The sequence below is a fragment of the Pelobates fuscus genome, chromosome 8 (assembly GCF_036172605.1).
Source record: "Pelobates fuscus isolate aPelFus1 chromosome 8, aPelFus1.pri, whole genome shotgun sequence".
NCBI classification, from domain to species: Eukaryota; Metazoa; Chordata; class Amphibia; order Anura; family Pelobatidae; genus Pelobates; species Pelobates fuscus.
The window spans coordinates 10,023,909-10,042,267 of record NC_086324.1 but is presented as its reverse complement, the minus strand read 5'-3'; the positions used below and the strand labels follow the sequence as shown (position 1 = coordinate 10,042,267).

At 36.6% G+C, this 18,359-nt stretch overlaps 1 protein-coding gene across 1 annotated transcript in view; it reads right to left on the bottom strand.

The window, feature by feature from the left end:
* The window catches only part of CNTNAP5 (contactin associated protein family member 5), a 355,606-nt gene that overhangs the window by 47,949 nt on the left and 289,298 nt on the right, over nt 1–18,359 (bottom strand). Inside the window, exons 15-17 of the mRNA XM_063429233.1 lie at nt 13,932–14,059; nt 12,565–12,738; nt 2,773–2,991 (exon numbers count right to left, since the gene is read on the bottom strand). Of these exons, the coding sequence (XP_063285303.1) occupies nt 2,773–2,991; nt 12,565–12,738; nt 13,932–14,059 (521 nt within the window). The remainder of the gene's footprint in view (nt 1–2,772; nt 2,992–12,564; nt 12,739–13,931; nt 14,060–18,359) is intronic.

Sequence of the window (18,359 nt, the reverse complement as noted above, 5' to 3'; positions counted from 1 at the left end):
GCCAGTTTACAAGACCAACTCCATTCAGCACAGCATGACACACCAATCATCTAACAAAAGGCACAAACAGAGTGAAAGAGCGGTCTTGGCATACTTTAAAATATATGAATACCTATTACTGTCTGTCTAAAATTGCAATGTCCATATCTCTATGTCCATAGAGTGTAAAATATATTGGGGATCTTGGTTAATTGCACCCCCTCTAATCTCCCTCCCCCCCGCCCGTAAGAGATGCTGTGTTCTCTGAGTATTCTACAGAGAGCAGTTAAGTTGTAATGTCCATATCTCCATGTCCATATACTATAAAATATATTGGGGATCTTGGTTAATTCCACCCTCTCACTTCCCTCAGTATGAGCTGCTGTGTTCTCTGAGTATTCTACAGAGAGCAGTTAAGTTGTAATGTCCATATCTCTATGTCCATATACTATAAAATATATTGGGGATCTTGGTTAATTCCCCCCTCTCACTTCCCTCAGTATGAGCTGCTGTGTTCTCTGAGTATTCTACAGAGAGCAGTTAAGTTGTAATGTCCATATCTCTATGTCCATATACTATAAAATATATTGGGGATCTTGGTTAATTCCCCCCTCTCACTTCCCTCAGTATGAGCTGCTGTGTTCTCTGAGTATTCTACAGACAGGGGTTTTAATGTTCATATCCCTTTAGTATAAAGAAATCGATGTTTTGAGTAAATAATATATTTAATTAATTAATTAATTCATTCATTCATCCATTTGCACCAGATAGCAAAGCAAAAATCAATGCAAATAATGTTTTGGTACCGGTCACTTGACGGCCTATTAACATTAATATTATATCTGTACTATCTGTAAGCAATTTAAGAACTCTCTGATGAAAGTAAAAGTTCCCAAACAGTAAGGCAAAAATCAGTGGTAACAGTTTTCATGAACTGCAACCCATTGCATTGAATACATTATTAATAATACTAAATACAGGAACTAAACGCAAGGTTAAGATTGGTTAGGTAGCAGGACTTACTCTGGCTTGGAAGTAAAATAGGATCACATTTTTAATAAAAGATTTTTATGTATTCTGGGTTTCCTGTGGGCATTGTGGAAATTCCGCACCATCCGATCTAGTAATACAAATCGACTAATCTGTGGACGCCCCATTGCTGGCATTGCATGCTCACAATAAATGTCTTAAAGATTTGAAAAACCCTTCTACAAGATACCCCATTCACTTAGACAATTAGACAGATGTTCAAAGCATAAAAGTATCCAAGCATACTGTATCCGTACTGTCAGATGGAGACAAGTTTATGTTTTTCAAATATATTAACCTAAAATGATTTAAAATGAATTTGTAAAGTACAGTTCAGTTGGCAGAGTATTAAGATTACTCTTCTTTTCTGACTATGTTTTATTCTGTATATAACCTCTATAAGAGAATATCTACATTCTGTGTTATATTATGTTTAGCCTAAAACATGTTGACATTCACTACTGCATAGTTTTATTTATTAATGAGTTGCTTGGAAGCAGAATAATGTATTTGCATGTAAAGCTTTGCGGTGAAGTCTGGGAGAGGCTGGACACGTAGTTATCTAATTAGACTTTATACAAATTAGGAGTACCTGAAGTGCCCTTGATGGATGAATTCATTTTGAAATGAGCAGCTTGTAGTTTTGCCAAGTTAAATAATTTCAGCTGACCTCAGTGGGGAACTGACCTTGGAATAAACTGGCCAAAGCAAAACTGACATTGAGTTTCTTCAATGTCAAGTTGCTAATGGCAACTTTCAATTTAATTTGTATTCAAATTTGCAAATATGCCTTTATTAAATGCAAGAAAAAAAAAAGGTAATATGCCTTTCAGTTTTTATCTCTTGTATGTCTCTTAATTAACCAATTCTCTACCAACAATGTGTATATATGTTACTTTGCTTGCTATCAGTATAATAAGTCCAAGGCAGCTCCTAACCCTGGTGAGAAGTTAATTTCCCAACCAGAGCATAATTAATATGGGCATCATTTGATCTTTGTGTACCAGCACAATGGATTTTCAGGTCCAGTGTTTGGAAGCCATGGTCACGATAACCGCTTTAACTTTTCATATGTGTAAACTCAATAAATGCGGAATCAAATCATTTGGGGTAATATACCAACCATCACAGGATCCTCTTTCTAGCACCCTATTTAAACTTGCACTGCAAAAAGCCTGTGCAATATGGATGTCCCAACTAAGGCCTTGATTTGATATTGTAGGATCAGCTTTTTAATTGATTTAATATTTTTGCAAGAGCTTTTATTTTTATTTATTTTTTCAAATAATGAAAATACCAAGAAATATATCATGTATATAAAACATATATCAATATATAAAAAAATCAAATATTTAAATATTTAAAAAATATATATTTTTAAAAGTTTAGCCAAAAATATTAAATCATTTTAAAAAATGTATCCAAAAATATTAAACGTTTTGGCAGGCTTACATAGTATATTATCATATATGGTAATTAAATCCCCTGTATTTTTGCCAAAGGCTGGTGATTTTATAATAATTTCTGTAGGCTTTGAAACTGGTTTATGCTTGAGTGAATGAGTTGTATTCTCTATGTTTCATAAAATCATTCAATTTTATAGATATATACTTGTTTTAATACTGTTTAGAAGTTAGATTCTCACATTATTGTTAATCTAATAAAACTGATCTTTTAGTTAATGACTGTATAAAAAAGTAAATGCTTAAAACTGAAATATTGTTCATTGATTACATTTCGCAATGTTGAGAAAGAACTCCTTACCTACATATAGCTGACTGTTAAGTTGTAGGCGGAAGTGACCATCAAGTGGACCCTGGACTTTCTTCCTGGGCTGATCATCGACCACAAGAGTTGTCTCTTTAATATTCCTTTCTGCTTTTACATAATGCCAGTGATCATCATTCAACGCTGTGGCCGACTGTACAGAAACCTCGATGGGGCCATTCCCAGCGTCGTATGAGAATGTAACCTGGTGTGGTGCTGGAAAGTACAGAAACAGATCAATATTTCACTCGATACTTATTTTTAACTATTGATTTACAGTATTTTGCCTTTGCTAAGTAGGAACAATCTTGAAAATTTCCCTACTTGTGTCACCTACTGTTTATCGATATTTTTATTGCTCAAAAGTGCAGCCGATAATTCCCCTCTGGGAAACACAATTAACAACTCAGAAAATGCATATTGATCTTTCGTTCTCTTCATATATACTTGTATTTAATTTATCAAAGGTTTTGGTTGCACAGTCTAACCAGGTTTACAACATTATGAAATGCACATATAAGATACTATTATGTAATGTGCCCATTGTGTGTCCTACTCATTCTTCTTTGAAAGTAACTGCCCCATTGCAAAATATCTGTAAGAATTTATTCTGACTGAGATAATTCCCTAATGTTTCACTTTCAGAAAATGAGTTTGGTGAACTCAGTGGATGCAAGTAAGCTTTTGCTCAGATTTTACAGAAATTCTGTTGTATTAGTGCTCTAAATATTATGTTGGTGTGTGTGTGCGTGTGTGCATGAATGTGCATATGTGCATCACTCTGTTTATGTGTGCCTATATGTTTGTGAATGTATTCGTGCACAAATACAAAAGGAAAAAAAATACTATGTATAAAAAGTAAAATTCTATCCTAAGAAAATAGTGGGAGTATGGGGTTGATTTCTTAAATATCACTCTTTAAAGACTGATCTAAGGTTTCCTCAGACATTATATAAATTATAGTAAAAGAATGACCAAGAGCTGAAATTCAAGCCAATATAAGAAGAGGGGAACAATTTGAAAATTGAAGCAATTAATAGAAAATCCTCGAGATCATATTTACAGTAAAAGCAAATCTGAAATGGGTAAATACAATTCCACAAGTCAACATCTATAAGTCCACAAAAGTCGAAAACCTCCACATATAGAGATAGGAGATACCATTATGTTGCAGTACAAATGTGGCAATTTGACTGCTGTGCTACCATACAATACAATGTAGCCTGGTCAGGCTAGATTGCTATATGAATTTGGTATTCATTATCAATAACAGAACACTAGTACTTTTATTTAAGTTTACATTGGGAGCTGCTTCTCAAACATGGACCTAGATGTTAGTGACTGCTTCCTCTTGGTCCTCCAGATGGAGGTTGTCTGGATGTGATATCACAAGACTAAAAGACTGTACATGAGAGAGAATACTCAAACTCTGCTGCTCCCCAAGACATCAGCCATGCATTAAACATTATCTTTGGAACCGAAGCTCTGTTTTACTACTCCTGGGGTGCTTAATCGCGACAATCTTCAGGAAGTATAACACAAAGAGTATTTTCTCAGCATGTTATAAATATATTTCATTGCAAGAATGCAGGAATATGAACTGTCCTGCCTAGTAATCAAAACCTGAAAATTATTATTATTATTATGTAAATATTAACAATGTTAAACTACGGTCAGACATGTATTAGATACATACTTCGTTTTCCTTCATGTGATTGGGAATTGCATGTTTAACGTGTAGAGGAAACACAGTGGGAGGTTGGCATACAAGAAAGCCAAAAAGATTGGAACCATACTAGGGAAATTACAAGAAAGAACACAATGGAAACTGTCATGGAAACACAGGGAAATGGAAATCAAACAATAGGCTTATCTGGTACAGGGCAGCACAAGTGAGGCTTGTACAATAAGCAGGTGAAATTATATGGAAATCTGCAGAAGATGTTGGCACAGGAACATATGGAAATTGGCATGTGAATAAACAGTGGAAAATTCCATGGGAAATCATTGGGGAATGCCATAGAAACATTCTAGGATCTAAACTATTGTACTTAGTTGTGTAGTTATAGGAGAGTTTGTGATGCATATGTACACAAGTCAGTGAGTGTGCCTAGTTATGTATTTGTACATAATTCAGTGTGTTTACATAGTTACGTATGTGTGCGTGTCTCAGTGGGTGTGCTGATTATGTTTGTGTGCTGATTAAGTATGTGTGTGTGTGTCAGTGTGTACCAAGTTATGCAAGTGTGTATGTGTCAATGAGTGGGCACAGGTATGTAAGTGTATGTGTCAGTGTATGTGCCCAGTTATGTAAGTGTGTATGTGTCAGTGTATGTGCCCAGTTATGTAAGTGTGTGTGCTAGTGCATGTGCCCAGTTATGTAAGTATATGTGCCAGTGTATGTGCCCAGTTATGTAAGTGTGTATGTGTCAGTGAGTGGGCACAGTTATGTAAGTATATGTGTTAGTGACTAGGTATGTAAGTGTATGTGCCAGTAAATTTTCCCAGTTATGTAAGTGTATGTGTCAGTGATTGTGCCCAGTTATGTAAGTGTGTGTGCCAGTGTATGTGCCCAGTTATGTAAGTGTGTATGTGTCAGTGAGTGGGCACATTTATGTAAGTGTTAGTGTTTGTGACTAGGTATGTAAGTGTTTCCCAGTTATGTAAGTGTGTGTGTATCAATGTGTGTGCCCTGTTATGTAAGTATATGTGTCAGTGTATGTGCCCAGTTATGTAAGTGTTGTGTGTCAGTGTGTGCCCAATTATGTAAGCATGTGTCAGTGTGTGCCCTGTCATGTAAGTATGTATGTGTCAGTGAGTAAGCATTGTTATGTATGCATGCATGTGTCAGTGAGTGCCTGGTTAGAGGCCTCCCAGGTGTTTTGCTTTATGGGGATAATCCCTAATTCAGAGCCCTGTCCAACTGTCTGGTGTTCATTTTCTGGAGTGTAACAGCTGAGGAGTTGTTCCCATTCAGCACAGTGTGAACACATCATTAGATGCAATCTTGCTGTGCTGAGAGCACTAGTGCCATGCAGAAAGGGCTCCAGCAGCACTCTTTCTGTATGTGTTCTGTGTGTGGGGCCAGCATGGAGGCTATCAGTCACCCTCTCATGTATTGATGCCAGGCTGATAAGCCCCTTTCCAAACTCATAGCTCACAATGTTGGTGTGGTGTGGTTATGTACGTGTTATGTATGTGAATCAGTAAGTGTCACTGGTTATGTATGTAAATTCAGGTAATTAACCATATATCTGTATATGTGGGACTGTGTGTGTAAATGTGTGTTACTGTATATATTTGTGTATGTTACAATGTGGTCTGTATACCCTATTGAATGTGAAAGTGCATTTGTGGTTAAGGTTTATATGTGTCTTTGTGTTTCTGTGCATGTGTTTGACTGTGAATGTGTGAGTGACTGTGTATGTCTGTATGTGCCTGCATGTGACTGATTTTACAGTAGCAGCAAAACACAAAACAATTGCTTTGTATAGATTTCTGACATTTTAGCAACAAGTTTCACTCCACTTTTGGAATTTTCCCATGCTGTGTAATTTGACTCATAACAACACTCTCATTGTTTGCTATCAAACAACCAATAAGAGAGTTATGAGTCAAATTACAAAGCATGGAAAAATTCCAAATAACTTTCCCATGCTGTGTAAAATGGCACAGAGCACTCTGATTGGTTGGATTTCAAGCCACCCATTTAGAGTGCTATGACAGGTAAATTTAGAGACTTACCTGTCAGTCTCTTCATTTACCTGTCAGAGCACTCTGATTGGTTGGCTTAAACCAACCAATCAGAGAGCTCTGAGCCTAATTGCAGGGCGTGGGAAGGCTTTATAAGCCTTTCCCCGCCATGCAAAGCTCATTCTGCACCGTTCCCTCCATGGGTTAAGATGGATAATTTTTTAGAGCGTCTGTTTTTTTTTTTTGTCTGTTTTTTTGCGCTCAGGTTTTTTATTTTATTTTCAAAGTGCGACGGGTATTATGGACTTTTATTTGGCCTTTTTGGGGGCTGAAAAAAATAAGATTTTAGAAAAACGAAAATATCAAATGGAAAGTTATTTTTATTTACAGGGGTTTAGTTCTATTGTTCCCCCCTCACTATTTTTAGGGTGAGGGGAATAGGTAGCGGTTTCTAAAAATGTTTTGGATGGATGGGGACTAGGGGCTTGGGGACCCCTAGTCACCTTGGGGGGAGTTAACATTTTTATTTATGACTCATGGGTGGGGGCCAGAAGGGACAATAGGTCCCCCCCATTTTTATTTAAGGCCCCCACTTGTCGCTCTGGGGTGGGGTCAGGGGGAGGACATTAGGTCCCCCCTTATTGTTATTTAGGGCCCCCACCCACCGCTCAGGAGTGGGGGCCGGGCAGGAGCAAAAGGTCCCCCATTCAGTTTAATAGCCCCCATTCGCGCGGCACGGGTGGGGGCTCGGGAGAGGGGACACTAGGCTACTGCCTACTCACTGTTTACTAGACATCCCCCTACTAGAGGTATAGCGAGTAGGGGCAGAATTTACTATTACTAAGTAATCTTTACTATTAGTAAAGTATTAGTAAATTTGGCAGAAAGACCAATTTAGGCCTTTTGGTAGATAGCTTCGTGATACCGTGGGAATTAGGGAGTTATCTACTAAACGGCTGCAAGATGCAGTTGCGGCACAATTAGGATTGGAGTTTCATTAGAATGAAATTCTGATCCAAACAACGTCCCGAATTGCGTCCTAACACGAATGGAGGAACAGTTCTAATTCTGTTAGGACAAAAATTTGGTAGTTTCGCGGCGTTCTGTCTAAGTGACAGAATGTTCTGGAATACTGACAGGAAGCATCGCGAGATCACGGATCAAAGGTGAGAATTGTGGGAAAATCGCTTTGATCACCGGAAACAAAGCACACTTTGCTCCTCCGCTGGTCATAGCTGGTCAGGCGTAGGAAACCTCCATAAGGCAAAGTAGTCCCTACTTTGTCTTATGTTTTAAAGAAAACTAGAGCAGACAGGAAGAAATGAAGAACAGATCCTGACAGAGGGAGAGAAGAGGAATCGATGAAAGAAAGGTAAGTTGGGCATAACAGTGCCGCTTTAAGTAAAAGTGTTTTCCTCCTACACAGAAGGAATCATATGATGAATCTGTTCAGAGCCCGCATCATTTGTTACACTATGCTTATTACATAATCCTGCTGCTCTGAGTTCTGAAAGGTTATTATTTAAATCCGTCACAATTATTTTTCATTGTGTTTACAACGCACGCTTTGCCAAAATCAAGCTGATGTCATTTTCTGTAACTAATCCTCAGTTTATACTCTGTTTCTTTTGGTAGACGTCAGTGCCCGTTATATACAAACTGATCTAAAGACATGTTGCTTAATAAATGCTGCCTTATTGGGCCCTTCAGGTAAGGTAAGGATCTTCAGGTAAGGAACTCTTGAATATTAATGTTTGCTATTGAAGGTGTAAATTGTGGAAACTCTATTTCTACCATATGGACAATATTTTAATTTGAGTATTTAATATATAGTGTATTGGTACAAACTGAGATAATTTAGCTCAACTACATCATGGGCTGGGGAGTTGCCACTAGACTAGATTTGGTCTTCTCAAACTCAATCAAAGCAAGACAGAGATGACCAATCTATGTTATGCACAAAGCTTTAAAGAAAGGTTCTTCAGATGAGTTGCTTATGATCATCAAGGAATAAAGCACTAAAGAAAGGGATGCAAATTACTCTTCAAAAAAATGACAAACTTAACTACAACAATTAATGAAAGTTCCTGAAAAAATAATGAAATAGCTTAGTCTAGCAGTAGAACCCTGTGAGCAAAATGTGTTTGGAACAATATTAAACTACATACTGTATTACGGAAAAGTGCATATTGATAGGGTGGTGCAAAACAAATTAATGATGGCAATTGTGATGGCGTAACTACTTATTTTTAAAATACTAGACTGTACAAATAAATATCATTGGAAATTAATCTAATTTTCTTCAGTAAAGGGTGAACATAAGATATTGGTCAGGTGTCCAGGAGTAAATTATCACTTGTTATTTGTATGTACAAAGATATAGGAGCATTTGAGTTTGGCAAGATAACCTATAGTCTAGACAAGTTATTCTTATCTTCAGTTTGTTACTAACCCAAGTAATATGTATGGCATTAATGTGGTCACCCATTCACAAATAGAAAAATGAGCACAGTGACATATAATTCCACTTTAGTATAATTCAATCTTAAAATATAATGTGTATAAAATCTTAATTGGCATTTTTTTTTTATCTTCAAGGGGATCTTTGAAGACAGCAACAAAAAAACTAACTATGGAATGTTACCTGCTGCCCGGTCTATATGATGTGCCTTTTTCTTACCACTGGAAACTCACTGAAATGGCAATGGGACCAATTTTGGAGTTGTGACAAAGAGGACACTGATCTAGTAAGTAGCAACTCCCTGGTAACACATAGCATCAGCATTTTCATTTTAAGTTTAGATTTTGAATTATTGTGAAAAGTTCAAATCTGACTTGCACCAGCATCATCAAGATCAAATCAACAAGTTGTAAAAAATACATCTTAAATTAAATTCTCCTTAGTGTATTAGAGTGGGTCTCAAAAACAAACACACTGGAAGTAAAGTAAATGACTAAGAGACTGGCTGAGGAGAACCAATTAGTAATACTGAAATATTCCTGCTCTCTCCAGATTAATTATTTCAATCTATTTGTACACCCTCATTCAGCAGCCATATTTGTAAATAGTCATGTTATCTGTTTTGCATTATAATTATTGAAAATAAACAACCATTTAAACCCCAAAACATGAGAACTGCCTGCTTGCACTAATTTATTAGGCGTATTTCAAAATGCTATGAAGCACCTCTAGTGGTCATCTGAGTGACAGCACCTAGAGGTGTTACTTGACAGCAATGAGAACACTGCCTTTCCTCTGAAAAGGCATAGTTTACAGTGCTCAGTCTTCATGCACAGGCTATAGACCCAAGAAAAACTACATTAAGCTGCAATGGTTCTGCTGGCTATGGTGTCCCTTTAAGCCAAACCTTTCCTAATGTGATAATAAATTGCCCTTGTTTTAACACTGCCTGTGTTTCTGGTCCGGTGTATAAATTGAATTTAGCTGCAGCCGGAGTGTATAGTTTGTGATTCTACTTTACTCTCGTTCTGTTTGTACCATATTCAAAAATATATAGAAATATCTCATAATTAGGCATAAATAGGGTTATTGTTCCAAATGTAGCATGTTGAGCAGGAGTTACTCCAGTTTTTACTCGATATATATGGCTCAATATATTATTAGTTTATGTCTTCCAGTAATCGTACACATTGTGATGTATTTTCTCCCTCTGTTTCCAATGACACGAGTATAGATTTAATTAATATAGTGTGGATGATACACACACCAGGTTTTTCCAGCAGAAGGTTGTAATGAAATATGATAGTCTCAGCCAAACAAATTGAATGTACTTCGTATATAAGCTGTTACACTAATCATTAGGTTAGGCAGATTTCCATGGGATTGTGACAACATTTATTCTGAGTCCATGCATCTGCTAAGTGACCAGTTTGCTTCCGGGCAACTCATCTGTAGAGATTTGTCTCTGATCAGACCTTCAGGCAATAGGACCATCTGCATGTAGCACATAAAACCAAAATCTACTAATTACAGGCGGAAGTTAAGCAGAATACTTAAAAGTTCTTCAAGTTTTAAAAAAATAAAATAAAAAAAATTTACTTGGTTGTTTTCCTCCAAACTGCTTTTTTTTGTAATCATTGCAACTAATAATTAAATCTGTCATTTATAGATGTTTGTTTTATTTAAAATGTTTATGTCTGCACAAAATGAAAAACAATTCAATTGGACTTTGATGTGCAATTAACATTATATCAAAGCTCATTACAAAGTGATTAGCCTCCATGAAATGTATCATTTGTTTAATGACTTCAAAGGCCTCCGGATTCAATTTTATTGCATTCATTGTTTGAGATATTACAAAGAAACCTTGGCAGTGGAGTCGTATTTTACTAGACAGATAAAAAAAAAATGCTTTAGAGAAAGTTTGGGAAGGGATAATGTATATATATTAATGTCAAACTGCTATTCACTTTTAAAATTTGTTACAAAGGAGGCAAATTCTGAGTACGAGGACAATGATATTTCTTTAATTATTTAACAAGCTTTTGCACCTTAATTAGTTTTCAAATTCAGGCCTGTGTTTCTCTGATATGTTTCAGCTCTTAAATTTGCCTCTTCTTCATTGGCAAGATTGTGATTTATGACCCTAATAACTGTTTATTATCCACATTTGGTCAGACTACTTTGAATGAATGGGCACATAGTAAAATTCATTGCCCACACTAGAGGGGGGATGAATGCCAAGATTCTATTATAATTGTACGATGAAACAGTGTTGCTCTAAGCAATATTTTCAATGTTGTGTATATTGGTAAACTCCACTGCCTATACAATAATTAATTTAGGCACCAGCTGTACAAACCAGGTCCAGAACGTTCCTGGTTTATATTTAATGGCCTCTAGATATTTGTTTCCTCTATTCCTCAAGCTGGCTTGATGAGGAAAGTTACTAACAGATCGACAACCCCCCAAATTATCTTGCAAATCATAGTTAACAAGTTATCATCACATAGTGGTGGTCCAGCAGTGGTTTATGGAAAGTGTAGTCCAAACATCAGCTGCAGCACTTCTCATCACACTGTATCAGCCTTGTCACAGCACTATGCACAATTTTAAGAATAGGGCTTAACACCACAATCTCTAGTGTCACCCATTACCGTAATCTTTCAACTATTTCTATGCATTGTTCACCATGGATTGCACCTCTCATCAGACTATCAACAGATTCTCCCATGTGTCTACATACTAATGTTCATCAATATCAACAACTCAGGAACATGGAGTATAGATACAGAATGGAGGGGAATGCTAGTTGTTTTTTCACTTAATTTTGTTTTCAATGTGAAAATTATGTCAAGCCTGTGTATGCAAAATGTTGTGTGTATGAGCAAGTGTGCACGTTGAAGAGGGGATCTTCATTGTTTAGCATAAGAAACTATTCATTTTAAAATAAAACTAAAGATTATCACCCTTTGTGTTTTAGAACAATGTCCACAAATATTCTGAAAACATTTATTTTACAATGACGTCCACAAATATCATAGAAACATTGTAATTGTGCTAATTGCATAACGATAGAAGAATGGAACTCATCATTAAGAAATTCTAGTCCAGTTGTCATCTTAGAAATCAAATGGCTCATCAAATGTAGGGAATTATAGTGCTTTGTCAGAAATTAAGTAAAAAACTAAATGTTATGATTGCATAGTAATTATCTCTTAGAATGTTCCAACTAAATATTTACAGATCCTTAGGTATAGTTCATTTATCATCTGAAACAAGGACATTCCCTAATGAATATTAATGACAATTATCACCCTGGTGAAGATAAAAAAGAATCTGGAAACATAAATGAACCAAAGGGTGCCCATGGTGTAAGGCATTTCATATAATTTTATTTTCATAAAAATACAAAGTGACAACTCAATTATTTTGGGGAGATGAAGCTGTGAACTGAAAAGTTGCTGAGTTTATATATTCAGGGGCTTTGACCTCCAGCCATTTTTGTCATTCCTTTTTTGTTTTTTGTTTTTTTAATAATTAAATATAATGTAACTATTTAACAGTATAAGAGCTGCACTCTATTGTTCTTTTAGATTTCCCAGTTATTAAATAAAACATTGTGCCATACTTACAGAGTAGTTCAACCCTTATGAAATCTGATTTGATCCCAAGGTTTTCCAGGAACACGCCTGACGGACTGGTGGTTTTGAAGAAGAAGGAGATATCAGCACTGAACTCGGCATGGAAGGTGGGGAAATACAAGTAAGATGCCATTGTGTTGAACGTTGCTGCATTCCAGAAGCTTCCTGCAGATCACAACATGTTTTTTTTTTTAAACCAGAAATGATGTTTTACTTTACTCGGTTTGACAGCCAAAGGTTCGTAAAAGTAACCGTGAGAATATTCTTTTGGCAACATTGACTTTATATTTATGACAGTTGTAAGCAATAATAAACAAGTATTACTGGAGTTGGACTTCTGTCCAAACTAGCATATCTAACCATGACACAGCAGATGTTTGTAAACTACAGTTTCTATGATATTCATTCATCATTTGGGAAATAAAGGTCACAAATGGGCATGATTTACCATCAGCCACCTAAAACAGTGGTTTCCGTCTAGACAGACTCAATGCAACAGTCTATGATTTAGGCATTTCAAAATTCAGTGTCAGTGGTGACAAAATATGGACTAATATTGTGCCTTTGAGGACAGGCTTGAGAACATCAAGAAGAGAATTACACTTTTTTTTAATATATGATATACTTTTTGATATTAAAGGGAAACTCCAGTGCCAGAAAAACGATCTGTTTTTCTGGCACTGGAGGGTCCCTCTCCCTCCCACCCCCAATCCCCGGTTACTGAAGGGGTGAAAACCCCTTCAGTGACTTACCTGGGACAGCGGCGATGTCCCTCGCCGCTGTCTCCGCCTCCGTGACGCTCCTCTTTGTGATTACGTCGGCCGGTGGGCGAGACTAATCTCGCCCACCGGCCGAGGAGACCTAATGCGCATGCGCGGAAATGCCGTGCATGCGCATTACGTGTCCCCATAGGAAAGCATTGAAAAATCAGAAACTAGGAAGTAACCTCTAGTGGCTGTCTAGTAGACAGCCACTAGAGGTGGAGTTAACCCTGCAATGTAATTATTGCAGTTTATGAAAAACTGCAATAATTACACTTGCAGGGTTAAGGGTAGTGGGAGTTGGCACCCAGACCACTCCAATGAGCAGAAGTGGTCTGGGTGCCTGGAGTGTCCCTTTAAAAACAAACAAAAAACATTGCAAATGTTTATCCAAAAATATTAAATCATTGTCGTTTGAAAAGCCACACTCCACTCACTGCTTTCATCCATTATGTCTTTGTGCTTGCTCCATCAAAATATCCAAGCCATAGTCTTTCTCATTAAAATTTTTGATGAGAAACTGCCAATCCATTTATATTATAAGAATATATATTATATTGATATAAAGTTGGTTTAAATGTCTGCTGCGATACTTACTGTCACCGCTGCAGCGTAAAGGTCCAACGGTAAAGGCTGCTTCTGAACCTGATCTGTTAGTATCAGAGATCACAATCTGAGAAACTGGCAAGTGCTCCTTAAAGTTTAGAAATCCAGAATCGTTTGCCCTGAAAAAAAAAAATAGAACTTGCGATATTATTTAAAAAAAACAAAAAACTTGGAATTGAGGTATAAATGGAGTGAAGTCCTGTTCTATCTCATCTTCTGAGATCTTGGCACTCTAAATATTGCATTAGGAAAATAATCAATATTAGTCTTGAATGCCCAAACCTAACAAATAAATAATTCCTAAATCATGATAAAGTTTATTTGATTCATACCATATCCAATTTTTCAGGGAAATTCTAGATTAATTTGTTGTGATATCACACAAGGAGGGAAGATGTGTAGGTTGACAGGTTGTACTTCTGAAACTGCACAAAATATTTTTTTATAGCAAGTCAGTGTGTATCATCAATATATAACTAAAATGAAAGATGATGGTTATGTTTAAAATATAGGGTAAACAATTGTCCAAATTATTAATTTTATTATTTTTTGTGTGTGTGTGTACAGTCTACAGACTGCTTCCAACAATAGCTATAAAAGAGAAGGAAATAAGAGAGGAGGCTGTTTGACATGCTTTACTTGTTTAATATTGAGGGAAAAAGAGATTCCACACTTTTATTATGCTTTTTAATAGAACTTATGGAGATGGACTGCTCTCTTTGGGGTGGAGGAGTCGATTGTCTCCTTTGCAGTCCATGCTGGAGTAACAGATCTGATGGCTGCAAGTAAATAGATCTTAACGTGCACGTTCTATGTGGAATTAACTCGTATAGTCATGTACTACAGCTGCTAAATAGAGGTATTTGCTATTTCTATTATTGATAGATTGTAAAAAAATATCTTTAAAAGGGCGTCTTTCATGCACAAAAGTAAGATCATCAAATTTCATCTATACATAGTGCTAGCAAATGTTTAGATTGGGGGAAAAACCTATTTAAAAATAGGTGATCCTTCTGATCTCCACCCATTGCAAACACAGCGCATGCACTGCAGTTGCTATGGTAACTCCCTAGCCTATGCTGCTACCGTTGGATAGGGAGAATAGAGTTGATGGCATGCTGGCAACAAAGCATCAAGGAGGAGGTTCGTCCTGCTTGAGGAAGCGTCCCCAAACAGGACAAATCAGTGAATAGACGGGGGAGCATAGGCAGACCAGAGGTGGGTGTTACAGAAGTAATCCACCCACCTCTTTAATGAGATCATACCAAGGGGCAGAGGATCAGGTAAGTGCTGTCAGAGTCCCTTTAAAACATAGACAGAGAGAAAACTCTGCTTTACTTAGATGCTAACCTCAAGACATAAAGAACACCTATCAATTATACACACACACACACTGTGTCCTATCCACTGGTATAGCATAATAGAATTCACTCTGTCTCTCTTCTGTGTATAGAAAGAACAGCAGATATTTACATGAAAAGCAATTATAAAGCAAAGTTCGAAATTAAAATAATCTACCGGAGCATTATATCAGTGGCATTTGTTCTATTTTTAGAACCTTTACATTTTTTTTTTGCTCTAAATAAAAGACAGAATTTTTATCACTCACACTGGGGCACACACGTTAAAGAGTTACTCTAAGCAGCAGAATCTCAAATGCTCGGCTTTGGATAAAAATGATCCTGAAAGCACTGGAGGCACTGTGGGCTTCATTGTCCCCAAAAGTTGGATGGGCTAATGTAGAGATTTACTTCCACATTAGTTGTGCCTACGCAGAGGGTAGAACTGTAAGTACTAGCAAATCATGCAAAACCAGTGTGGTACAATACCCAGGGCACCATAACCAAATTAATAAGCTGTCGTGCTTATATTGCTTAGTGTGTTGTACCTAGGAGAAACTTAAATTTTTATTTTTTCTGATAATCTGAATATTTTGTGACATGGTTGATACATTAATTCACAACATTTCTAACACATTTTCTGCATGTCTGTTTTGAGGTTTTGCCTACAGAACTGACACTCATTAAATATTTTTGTTTAGTGCACCCTTTTTTTTTTTTTACTCTAGAGATGATAGTTCATTAACATCCAAAAGATCAACTTTATATTCTATCTTCCCATACTTGTATTTCATCAGACAACATCTAAACCTGTCTGTAGGATTTATATATTGAGTCACAATTACTTATTTCATCGTTCAACTACATTGTTTGCATTAAAGTAAACTTGTCATGACAGATATAGGTTTGTAGTTTTCTAACCATCTGGCTTGACTCTTCTTTTACAATTAAATGATTCTGCCTCCTACTGACAACATCAGTCATGTTTTCAGAGGGTGTCACACTTACTGTAAGACACACCTCTCCTGCATAGTCCTGTTTGGGAAGTTCAGACTTGCTTCCCATAAAAGGTAAAAGTCCCCACACTTTTTGTTGGATCTGTTGTCACCTTCCATTCTCAGATTGTTTCTCTCCTCTTCCCGTGCTGCTACTTGCACAGAGCCTGCTTTCCTTTTGCAGGCAATGCTTTCCTTCATACTGAATTCAAATATGAGTGATGTTCAGAGGAGGATTTTCCTTATAACAGACATGCAGAGCACAGCTTTCTTATCTCTGTGCCAATTGGCACAGGTTCGGCACAGTCTGAACTGATTGAGAGGAGGATAAAAGGCTGATTTTTAACCTCTGATGTAAAAAAAAGTCTAGACATTTGCTAGCAACTTTGATAGCTCAATTGTAGAGATGAAATATGATTCTCTATCATTTAAGATAACGTTATATTTGTCTTGACAGGTACCTACTAACAAGTAGCTGACCCTAATGCAAAGGTGATATTGATAGCTACCACTTCACCAGTTATCTGTATATGGTGGAAATTAAAGAATAAATAAATCTGCACACAAAAAAAGATCTACACCTTGAGATATGTATTAGAAAATATGTGTGTATTTTTGAATAAGTGTACAGTCCTCTTCCCCGTGGGAACACAGTTTATTTTTGCTCTACTTTTCAGATTTAATCTTCCTGTTTCTGCTTTAGATGTTCAGTGAGACAGCATCTGCCCTCTCATTTCTGTGAGGTTCAAGTGTACATCAGAAATGAACAAGTGCAATTTCTTAGTTTTTTTTCCCCAACACAGAAGCAATTTTTATAAAGGAACCAAGCTAGAAAACACTCACGTCTTTGCCCTGAAGTCTTGCAGTCAGCAGGTTACCTACATATTTCAGATCTCAGCATGGCACAAAATCCACAAGTCATTTTGAATCTGGAGGTCAAATGAAGCAACTCAGCTGCAGAGCGAGACTGAAACTGGGTTTCTGGCGCATTGAAAATGCAAGGAACGAGTTATTTTCCCATTGCCCTCTCAACTGGCTTTTCCTTATTTAAAGAATAATTTAATTGGCTTGCAGACTATGTGATAAATCGATGTAATAGCCCTTAAGATGCTTAATTTGGTTACAATTTAATCTGGCAGTATGATTGACATGTGGCCATGTTCATTGAAATGGGAATGTATTTATGCTTCAGAAAGGGAAGCTGCACCTTTAAATATTAGTGTTGTTGTGTATGTTTTGCATTAGAAAGAAAGCTTCATGATAATCCACTCTGTGACATTGAGTTTAACATGACATATATAAACATTAATCTAATGTAAAGATGAGTTTGGTATCAAATAATTTGGCCATCTTTGCTGCTCCTGAAACTTTGAGAACAATACAAATCTTATGCATGTACACATCATGGGATTTCAGCTGACGTTATTGGATTCAAGGGTGTATGTAGAGTATATATATAGAGAGTATTAGGGATGCGCATAGGCAAAAAAATATTTTGGTTCGGAAATTCTGGTAAATAAAAAAATGTATCTGCTTCGGCAATTCGGACCAATGGCATTCAGTTTGTTTTGGCATTTCAGAACTGCCGAATGTCGTCACTTCGGAACTTCGGCACTTCAGACATTTGTAAGCTTTTGAATGTCCAAATGGCATTAAATTCGTAAGAATTTACATTTGGAACTAAACGAATTGCACATGTCAATTGCTCGTTTAATTGGGCAGAGAATAGTGAAACCGGATTGGACAAGCAAGCATTACAATGCACAAAAGGAATTTGCTTATTGGTTAAGATTCCTGTCATCATTCACATAATATTCCCCCTCTCTCTCTTGTTTTGCCACTTTTCAGAATTCCGAAGCACTTCGGCACTTCAGAGCTTCGGCACTTCCGAACTACTGAACTTTGTCACTTCAGAACTTTAGTTTCGGGACTTCTACACGTCGGACATTCATAAGCATGTCAGAACAAAAAGAATTGCAGATGTCTAGAGAGTATATAGAGTATATATATATATATAGAGAGTAAATAGAGTATATATATATATATATATATATATATATATATATATATAGAGAGAGAGAGAG